Source organism: Peromyscus eremicus, chromosome 1, assembly GCF_949786415.1.
Source record: "Peromyscus eremicus chromosome 1, PerEre_H2_v1, whole genome shotgun sequence".
Classification (NCBI taxonomy): Eukaryota; Metazoa; Chordata; class Mammalia; order Rodentia; family Cricetidae; genus Peromyscus; species Peromyscus eremicus.
This window is the reverse complement of record NC_081416.1, coordinates 96,237,602-96,247,792: the sequence shown is the minus strand read 5'-3', so window position 1 is coordinate 96,247,792 and position 10,191 is coordinate 96,237,602. Positions and strand designations below refer to the sequence as shown.

Here is a 10,191-nt window from a genome sequence, read left to right as displayed (position 1 = left end):
TGCATCTGTATGTACATGTCCGTGTGTGTATGTGTGTGGGGGTGAGTGTGTGTGCATGCGTGCGTGTGCGCATGCGTGTGTGTCTAGGCCAGAGGCTGACATCAGGTGTCTTCCACTACTGCTTTCCATCTTCTGTTTTGAGACTGAACATGGCGATCATTGACTGGCTAAGCTATGCTGGCCTGTGAGCTCCAGGCATCCTCCTCTTTCCCCATCCCACTGCCTAGTGCCAAGGTTACAGATGCACCACTGTACCGAGCTTTTACATGGGTGCTAGGGATCTGAACTCAGTCTTCATGCTTGCGCAGGAAGCACTTTACCCATGACCCACTGAGCCATCTCCCAGCCCTGTGTTTTGTTTAAAACGTAAAAGGATCCTTAGCTTACAGACATGAGAATAAGTAAAGCATGCTCTCAAAGCATTATGCAAGTCCCTCTCCAAGTAAGATGACGTTGCCCACCCAGCCGCAAATCTACAACACACAGGAGCTCCAAGCAATCTTCTTTAATGTAGAACAGGCTTGGGCAGTAAGAGAAGGGCTGCCCAAATGTGCTCATAACCCGAGGAGGAGGAATCTCTAAAATAAGTGCCTTCCCTCCCCTTCCCCCTATTCCTCCCTTTCCACAGAATGGCGCATCGTGAGCATCCGCTGGAGAGACTAGGCCTGTGGAGCCCCCAGAAGCCTCTCAATGGCAGCGTGAATATCTCCATCCGTGGCGATAAGGGCCTGCAGGTTTGCATCGTGGTTAGCAAAACCCAAGGCCTTCAGCTGCTCCAGTTCTTGCTGGTAGCGACTGTCAGTGAGGAGGGGCGAGGACAGTGCAGTTTGGGTAGACTGGGAACAGGCGCTGGCCAAGGAATGGAAGAGCTGAAGAAAGGCCAGGGAGTGTTGTGTGGAATCTTCTCTATGGGCTTGTCTTCTACCCCTAGTTTCTGGGGCTCCTCTAGCCCCACGTGGTTTAGCTGAGTCCCATAAGAATGGTCCCAGCTCAGGCACCTCCCTTGACAGTATCTGTAGGCCTTGTTCTATCTGTAGCAATGCCTGCAGTGCTCGCGGGTTGGTAAGGATGGGGAGAAGTGGCATATGATGTAGCAGGGGGCTGCCAGTTGCCAGCTGGTGTAGCAGAGCTGGGTTCTGCTGCAGGACATTTAAGGCTCGGCACAAAACAGAGGGTGAGAGTCCTGGCTGACTGGTTAGAGGGGCTTTCTCCACTTGCTGCTGGCTCTCTTGGGAGGGGAGATCTGAGCCTACGCGTAAATCTAGTGTACCAGGTCGACACCCCGAACTGGCCTGACTTGAAACAATGCCCTTGACCTGGGTAACTCCTCCTGTACTGACCTCTTGTGCCAAGGGCCTGGCTGGAGCAGAGGTGGCTGGAATGGTGGTGGTCGGGTCAGAACTACAGTGAGCATTGGCAGCTTCTCCTCTGCACAGGTCTGAGCCTGAAATGTGGCTTTTAGAGGCCACCAATAAGGCCAGAGTGGAAAGCATGATCTGCTGGATATCAGAGCAGCCAGGACGCATAGCATTGTCACCTCCTGGCACTGCTTTCAGGGCCTCCAGACTCTGCTTGTGTTGTTGCAGGACTTCCGGTTGCCGCACAGACTTCTGAAAGGTTTCCGGAAACTTGAGAGCTGGCTCCCGTTTCTGTACTGTCTTTGAGGATTCAGGAAGATGCAGGCCGTTGGCTTGTTTCTCATTTGCCAGTCCTTGAATCAGAGGGTCTTCCAAGAACTGCACCACCGACTCTGGTGCCATCGCCAACAGTTGGATAAGCTGGCTGAAGAAATCAGCTCGGTCAGGTGAGGTTCGGGCCAGCCTGCCCACTCTGGCTAGCACCCCAGCACTATCAGAGGCAGATGGTTCTGAATGGCAGGTAAAATGGCCTGTGGGGCCTGCCAGAGTTCCCGTACAGACTGACCCTTTCAAACGAGTCCTCACTACCACGTGGACTGTAGAGCCATCAAGGATGCCACGCTGGCTCAGTATGTCTTGATCCCGGAGAATCTTCCCAGAGAAGATGAGCACCAATCGGTCAGCGTCACAGTGAAGGTATTTGGAGATTTGCTTCTTAAAGCGGTGGACGTTGCTATTTTCTGCCAGCAAAAACTCCTGGCAGTCCTGTGGGGTCTTGACAGACACTTTGATGATACGTGAGATTGGCTCCCTACCAGATACCAGCTGACTGTCCCCTGCTTCTTCTCTAGCCCGTGCCATATGTCCTTAAGAAGATGATCCAGGGTTACCTGAGGGCACAGTGGTGCACACACCTTCAAAAGCTCTGATGTGGCACTGAGCACACCTGGGTGCAAGGACCAGTAGGTGTCCGGTGATGTCCTTTCACCTAGGTCCTGCAGGTGCCACCTCCCAGTGGTAGCCCTACAGCCACCTGGCTCCCATTGAGGAGGCAGCTGCTCCTCTCTTTAGCAATCTTTAGGGGATATGCTGTCAGCGATGAGGTCACAGTTGAAAGGTAGACCTGAATGGGGGCAGGGCAGAAATCTGTACCACCTGCCTGAGGTTGGGTTTTCTTCATGGTCAAATTGAAACTTAAATGGGGGAAAACATGTTACCGTCTGGAAACACATTTCACACAAACCTGTTCCTCTTCAAATCCTAACTGAGCTTGACAAGTGACAGTGGTTGACTAGAAAAGCAATGTCTACCTGTCAGCTTAGAAAGCACTCATTCTGGTCACCAATCTTCCACTAAATTACTGTACCCTCATCACAGTCCAGCCAAGGCCTCAGGTCCTAGTTTCTATCTGAACGGAATGAAGAGGTGTAATTAAAATGTGTAATCAGCCTACAGTTTCAATGGGACACTGTATTCCAAGGTCCTGAAGTAACCTGTCTGCATGGTTCTAAAGGTAGTACATAGAAGCCCTGATCATAGCAGAGCTGCTTCAGAAAATAAACTGATGGGGGTGGCAAGGGGTGGCACTGGGGAGATTCTTGCCCTTCCAGAGGACCCTGGTTCAGTTCCCAGCACCCACTTCAGGCAGCTCACAACATCCAATAACTCCATCTCTAGGAGACCCATGCCCTTTTCTGGTTTCTGAAGGCACCTAAATGTACAACAGACATACACAAGTAAGTGTTAGTAAATAAAATTTTTAAGAGAAAAATATAGTCTCAACACAGAAGTTGGTGGTTGGGTCAAAAGAAATCACAGCAGCAGTTTGAATCAAGATCTAAACATGATTTCATTACTATAAGACTGTGTGACAGAGCCCTAGGGAAAATGTAATCCCTCTAGCAGTTATTTGTTGATATGAAGATGATTGAGATGCATTAGGTTTGTATCATTAACAATCACCATCACACACACACACACACACACACACACACACACACACACACACACTTTTTTGTTGTTGTTCTAACATTTCCAGTGATCACAAAACTCAGAGATGAGAGAATTTGCCTGCCTAGAATGCCACCTCTAGGGAAGCTGCAAGAGGTAAAATGACCATACAGGTCACTCTGCACCCACATTATCGGGTGCTCTTAAACTTTGGTAGTCTTGAACCAGGATCTCCAGTATCAGTCAATAGCAAGTCCTAATAAAATGTAATTTCTGAGCCTGAAAGAACTTCTCAGTCCCAGGAACTTTCCCAGTGCCCTATGGTTGGCTGACAGTTACCCTCCCTAGATAGTGTCCAGCCCATGAGACAACTTCTACCATACAATTGTTGCTGCAAAAGCAATTCTTTTGAGATTCACTGTGCATTGCCCGCCACATGGGAGGGCATGGAGGGAGGAAACAGAATGGGGAAAACAGTGTAATTACATTTTAATTTTAAAATAAATATTAACAGTTTCTATTTCAATGGTATTGTTATTCCACATCCTTTCAGGCACTTTTGCAGACATCTGATATGTCTGAGTGTGGAGAAGTACCTAAAATTGTGATTTCTTGGATTGCTAGAGATCTTTTCATTCCCTCACGAAGACCTGAACTGGGAATCACAGCACCCACATTAAAAAAAAAAAAAAAAAAAAAAAAAAAAAAAAAAACACAGGCATAATTCGGCACTACTGTAACTCAAGCACTGGGAGGAATATGGATATCAGTGTACCCCAGTGTACCCCAGGGCTCCTGGCTAGTCAGTGTAGCTGGAACATTGCCTTCCGTTTTAGATAGGAGACATTGTCTCAAAAAAATAACATGGAACATATCTGGAGTCAATATCAATCTCTATTCTTCATATACACATGGATGAGCGAGTATAGGAACATATCCATACACCTCAGAGAATGGGGAAGGGGGCGGGAAAACACCAGAAATCTAGGAATTATGCAACCAGATGTAGTGGGTAGCCATTCCAGCTTTGTTCTGGAAGTTCCAACCCCCATTGAGACTTCGGCAACTGTCACGCCTACAAGGCGGAACCAAGGAGATTTATTTAATGGCGTAACTTACAAATTAAGGGATAGGTAGGTCGCAGGGTCTGGGGAAGGTGTATCACAGTCCAGCGGTGTTCTCTGGAGCTCTGCTTTGTCCACCTCCACCATCCAGGGTCCTGGAACCAAGAGAGTGTTCGCCAATCCAGATCTCGGGTCCCCAGGCGCCTCCCTTGGCCCCGCCTTGTAGGCGTGACAGTTGCCGAAGTCTCAATGGGGGTTGGAACTTCCAGAACAAAGCTGGAATGGCTACCCACTACAACCAGAGTTGGGTTTTGTTTTTTATTTTATGTGTACATGTCTGTGTGTGTGTGTGTGTGTGTGTGTGTGTGTGTGTGTGTGTGTCATATGTACGCAGATAGATACCTGCAGAGCCCAGAAGACTATATTAGATTCCCGTGGAGCAGGAGTTACAGGTGGTTTTGAACTATCCAGTGCGGTTTCTGGGAACTGGACTTGGGTGATCTGCAAGAGGAGCAAGTGCTCTTAACCACTGAGCCATCTTTCCAGCCCCTAAAAGCAACAATTGTGTTAAAACATATAAAAGGAGCATCATTGTGGTACTACTTGTAGTATCTGAAAAAATGGAATTATTTTCTTTATATTCTTAATTTTCCTATCCACATATCTACAATTTACACATATAAATCCCTACTAGACTAGCAATGGCTTTCTAACTCTTATCTCACTTGCTTAAAAATCAGCACGCCATCTGTCTGAAAGGATTTATTGTATAACCAGTTACAGTGCAGTTTTCCCTCACAGTAGAAAAAGTATCTACTCAAAATCACAGCCATTCAAATTTAGTGTTTAAATCATCTCAGAGTTGAAGGACTTATGGGAAGGAACTATGACATCAAGGGAACAGAGAAAACATGAATAGATGGAACCATTCCCTACTCTAGAAGCAACGGCATCTCTTGTGAGTTTCTCAGTTCTCTACTGATTTGTAATTGTCATGAAAAGTCAACCAAAACCCCAGTTGCCTTCTCTGAAACTTGAGTTCTGCTGGAAAGTGTTTAGAAAAATGAACAAACGGAAACCAATGGCATTTTGTGAAGAATGGTGGTCTGAGCATATGCCTTTTGTCATCATTTCCTGGAGTTGTAACAATTAACTATGAATGGGTAAAATAAGAGCACAGTGATGCAAACGCGGGCATACACACAGGTAAACGATGATAAGACTCTTCGATTCCATGGACGTATTTGCAGGAGTCAGAGATTCAAAACTCCCAACAAAATACTGAAGATCGTGCTCTGTTCACACGTTGGGAACTAAGGATTAAAGCAGAAGTGAATTTCCTCTGGGTACAGTGATTAACAGCATGGAACCTAGAAGTAGACTGTCTAATTTCAAATCTTGACTCTAGTAGAACACTTCCTAATTTTATCGTTGTGGTTTCTCCTCCTTGTGTGCTCCAGCTTTCCTCAACCCTACGTCAAAAATAGCAACATGGCTATGGAGAAAGGGAAAATCTGTCTTCTCCAGGGACAAGCGCTGATAGTTCTCCAATCCTAACTAGTCTGGCTTAACTAAACACTCATATACAGGCAACAATAAATGGACTCGGCAGGTTGTATTTATATATACATTATGTGTATGTGTCTGTGCTGACGTGTGTGTTGTAATAAAGTTATGATGCTGAAAGGGAGGGAGAAGACAGGAGAAACTGGAGAGTGTGGGGTGGGAATGATGGAAATGCAGTGTTCTTGCATGAAATTTAGGGGAAAAAACAGAATAAACATTAAAAAGAGAAAAGAAAACAATTCTATGCAGACAGCTGTGGTGGATAACACCGATATTTCCAGCCCTCGGAGGCTGAGGCAGGAGGATCTGCTTGAAGTGTGAAACCAGCCTGGCCTATGTAGTGAGACCCCACCTCAAAAAGAAAATTAGGAAACTTCTCTTTGCACCTGTGTCCTTCTAAAAACGTATGCTGTACTTCCATCATAAATGGCATCTTTGCTAGATGTTAGGGCTTCTCTGTTTACATTCAATCTATGGATGGCTGTCAGCCACTGATGGTGTACTTTAGGCCAGGCCCTGTGGATCTGATTCTTAAAATAGTCCTCTAGCACAGGCAATGTTTTAGTTCTTAATTTTTTGAGAATTACTTGAGTACTGCAGTAACTTTTCCACCCCTCCTTCTCCCCCATCACCTCCTCTGAACTTCATGACTCTCCTTACCAGTTACATACATATGAATATAAATGCGCATTGTGTGCATATGTGTGCGTGTGTGCATGTAATTTGCAATGAAATTCATGATGGTAAAGAACAGTTATTTGAAATAATGTAAACACAGAAAAACAAGGACTCTGTGTTCTCTCTCATGAAGCTTAAGTCAATCAGAGAGCTGGGGACATGACCCACTTGATAGAGTGCTTGCCTGGCATGTGTGAAGCCTTGGGTTTGATCCCCAGACAATTTCAAAGTAAAGTAGAAATCACATTGGGAAGGGTATAGGAAGGAGGAAAAACAGTAGGTTAGATTTGAAGCATGTGTGTTCCATTCAGGCTGGAACTGTCTCACTGTACTCTGTTAATACGTACAGTTAATACATGCTAAATAGAAATGTTGTATGAAGAAGCTATGACAAGAAAACAATTCACAGCCAGGCATGGTGGTGCACACCTTTAGTCTCAGCACTCGGAAGGCAGAAGCAGGCAGGTCTCTGAGTTTGAGGCCAGCCTGTTCTAAAGAGTGACTTCCATGACTGCCAGGGCTATACAGAGAAACTCTGTCTTGGAAAAAAAAAAAAAAAAGGAAGGAAGGAAAGAGAGAAAGAAAGAGAAAGTCCACTAAACACTCTCCTAGACAAGACTTCAAAACTCACCCCAACTTCTCTTTGCCTTCCTGAGGAGCCTTTAGGATTCCTCTTACCCAAACGAACAGCAAGTAATTAATATTTATTTTTGTGCAGGTATGTGGGTCTGTACACATGAAAAGATGGGTGCCCCTGGAGTCCAGAAAAAGGAATTAAACCCCCTAGAGACAGGATTACAGGTGGTTATGAGCCACCACCACCCCAGCAATGGTTCTGGGAATCAAACTTGGGTCCTCTGCAAAAGCAGTATGACCTCTTAACCACTGAGCCATCTCTCCAACCCTAAAAAATTTCTCGTATGAAGATTATTTTCCTTTTGGCCTTCCAAAGATGGGAAATATGTGTTGTATCTTACATCTTCTGCAGTTAGACACAACCTGCAGCATGCCCCTTCTGAGTTGCAGGACATGGTAGAGCTAAGCTTGCCTCTTGATGTCCTTAGTGCTGCAACAAGAAACATTCTTTTTGTTTGGACAAGATTTCTCTCAATAGTAAGAAACAGACAGGAAAAATTGGGTGCCTAACAGCTGTATGCCCCACTGAGATTGAAATCTAAGTCTCCAGGAAAAGTTGTTCCTAAAAGTTGGCCTTGTCTTTATGTCACGAGCTAGTAGCTAATGTAACTGCTCTGAGATTTGGATGGTTATGGAAAGGAAGGGGAAAGAAAGACTGGACTCAAAAGGATGCTGCACAGTCTCTTACATTTAAATACATACCACAGGCAGTTTTCCCACAGAGATATAATCAATTGCAGACCTCTTCTCTGGCTTCACTAAAGCATGAGTGTTTTTGTTTGTATTGCTACTCTGTGAAAACTTTGACTTCAAGGACCGTATTTAGTATATACACATTGCATTTGTGCACAGGGTATGCTTATGTGGAAATGCACTGGGATACATATTTGTGCCTTTCTTCTAGTATATATTCATGCACACATTCCTGTGTATAGGTACCGAAAATCATGGCTCACTTGATTCACTTATGGATTGTAACATGTTTACACAGGTAACGGGAACAATACTCTTGTCTGAGGTCTGTGTCCTAAGTCCTTACTACAATGGTTGTGCATAATATTCCTTTGGCAGGGACAGCCCTCCTCCCTTTTCAAAGCTTTATCTGCTTCACTCTGAATACTTTTCAACTTTCACCCCTAGCTGGCTTCCATGTCTCCCCATAGTAAGCTTGCTCATACTATTTCAGAGATTTTTCACCTGTTTTCTTTTGTGTGTGCAACATGTGTGGTGTGTGGTGTTTGTGTGTGTGTGTGTGTGTGTGTGTGTGTGTGGTGTTTGTGTGTGTGGTGTTTGTGTGTGTATGGTGTTTGTGTGTATGTGTGGGTTTGTGTGTTTGTATGTGTGTGTGGTGTTTGCATGTGTGTGTTTGTGGGGGGGTGTGGTGTTTGTGTGTGTGTATGTGTATGGTGTTTTGTGGTGTTTGTGTGTGGGGGGTTCTGTGGTATATGTGTGGTGTGGGGGGGTGTTTGTGTGTATGTGTGTGGTGTGTGTGGTGTGTGGTGTGTGTGTGTGTGTGGTGTGTGGGTGTGTGGTGTGGGAGTGGGGTGGGTGTGCTGTGGGGGGGGGTGTGGTGTGGGGGTGGGGTGGGTGTGCTGTGTATGTGTGTGTGGTGTGGGTGGGTGTGTGGGTGTGTGTGTGTGTGTATGGGTGTGTGTTTGTGTGTGTGTGTGTGGTGTGTGGTGTGTGTGTGTGTGTGGTGTGTGTGTGTGGTGTGTGGTGTGTGTGTGTGGTGTGTGTGGTGTATGTGTGTGGTGTGGGGGGGTGTGGTGTGGGGGGGTGTGGTGTGTAGTGGGGGAAGGTGTGGTGTGTGTGTGTGTGTGTGTGTGTGTGTGTGCATTCACTCGTGTGGAGACCAGAGGACAACCTGCAGTACCACTTCCCATCTACCACCTTATTTCAGATGGGGTCTCTGTTGCTGTTTTCCACTCTGTACACCAGGCTAGCAGGCCATGAGCATCTGAAGAGTCTCCTGTCTCTCCTTCACGGCTTCCTGCAGGAGCACTGAGATTACACAGTCATGCTACAAAGCTAGCTTATGCATGGCCTCTGAGAATTGGAAGTTGGGTCCTCACATTTGACTGTAGGTGCTCTTACACACTGACCCATCTCCCCAGACTCATCATTTTCTTCCAAACTTATAGATTATAACCACAAATAAAATACATTTTATTTGAACAATTGCTGCCTGTATACCATAAACCAATGAGGGAAGAGTTGTATCTATTTTACTCATATTGAATTCCTAATACCTAGATACTAAGTGTAGGGCAGCCACTTCATATTTGAGCTAGAAAATGTAAGAATTCAACTCTCCTGACAGTTTAGAGTGCTTACTGCTCTTGCAGAGGATCTGGGTTCAGTTCCCAGAACCCACATCAGGTAGTTCCCAACTACCTCTAAATCCAGTTGCATGGGTCTGATGCCTTCTTTTGGCCTCTACATGAACAAGGACATACATTGTACACATATGTTCACATAAAACATAATAAATAAATCTTCAAAAAGAAAAGAAGTAGGAGGGCAAAGAGAAGGAGGAGGAGAAGAGAAAGAGGAAGAAGTGGTAATCAACTCCGAATCTGGCTATAAGGAATAATATAAACTGGATGAAATTGCAGAATCTATCATTATAATTGAGCGTGCATCCTCGCTTCTCTAGCTCTTACCCACTCAAGAGATTAATGTCAAGTCTGTGAGATAGTCTTTAGGGACAATAAATTAAGAAATTGTGCCTTTTCTGGAGCCAGGCAAGAAATAAGGCATACCATAAAGCAGAAGATGTGGTAGGAGCTCCTATAGTACACACGATCTGAAAAACTTCCTGGATACCAGGAAATCCATGGGCCTCCCACTTTAAAGGGTGGCAGCAACGTTCCTTCCCATTCCCAAGCTTTTGGCTCCTCCAGCTTCCAACCTTTTAGCTTCCTAAGCCCTCCAGAGAA

The 10,191-nt window shown here is 45.5% G+C and overlaps 1 protein-coding gene across 1 annotated transcript; it reads right to left on the bottom strand.

Moving 5' to 3' along the window:
- Window positions 1-490: 490 nt before the first annotated feature.
- LOC131901027 (ubiquilin-1-like) lies at window positions 491-2,440 on the bottom strand. The gene has a single exon (XM_059252348.1). It carries the CDS (start codon window positions 2,217-2,219, stop codon window positions 660-662), a length of 1,560 nt encoding a protein of 519 aa, XP_059108331.1. The 5' UTR covers window positions 2,220-2,440; the 3' UTR covers window positions 491-659.
- Between the last annotated feature and the right edge of the window lie 7,751 nt (window positions 2,441-10,191).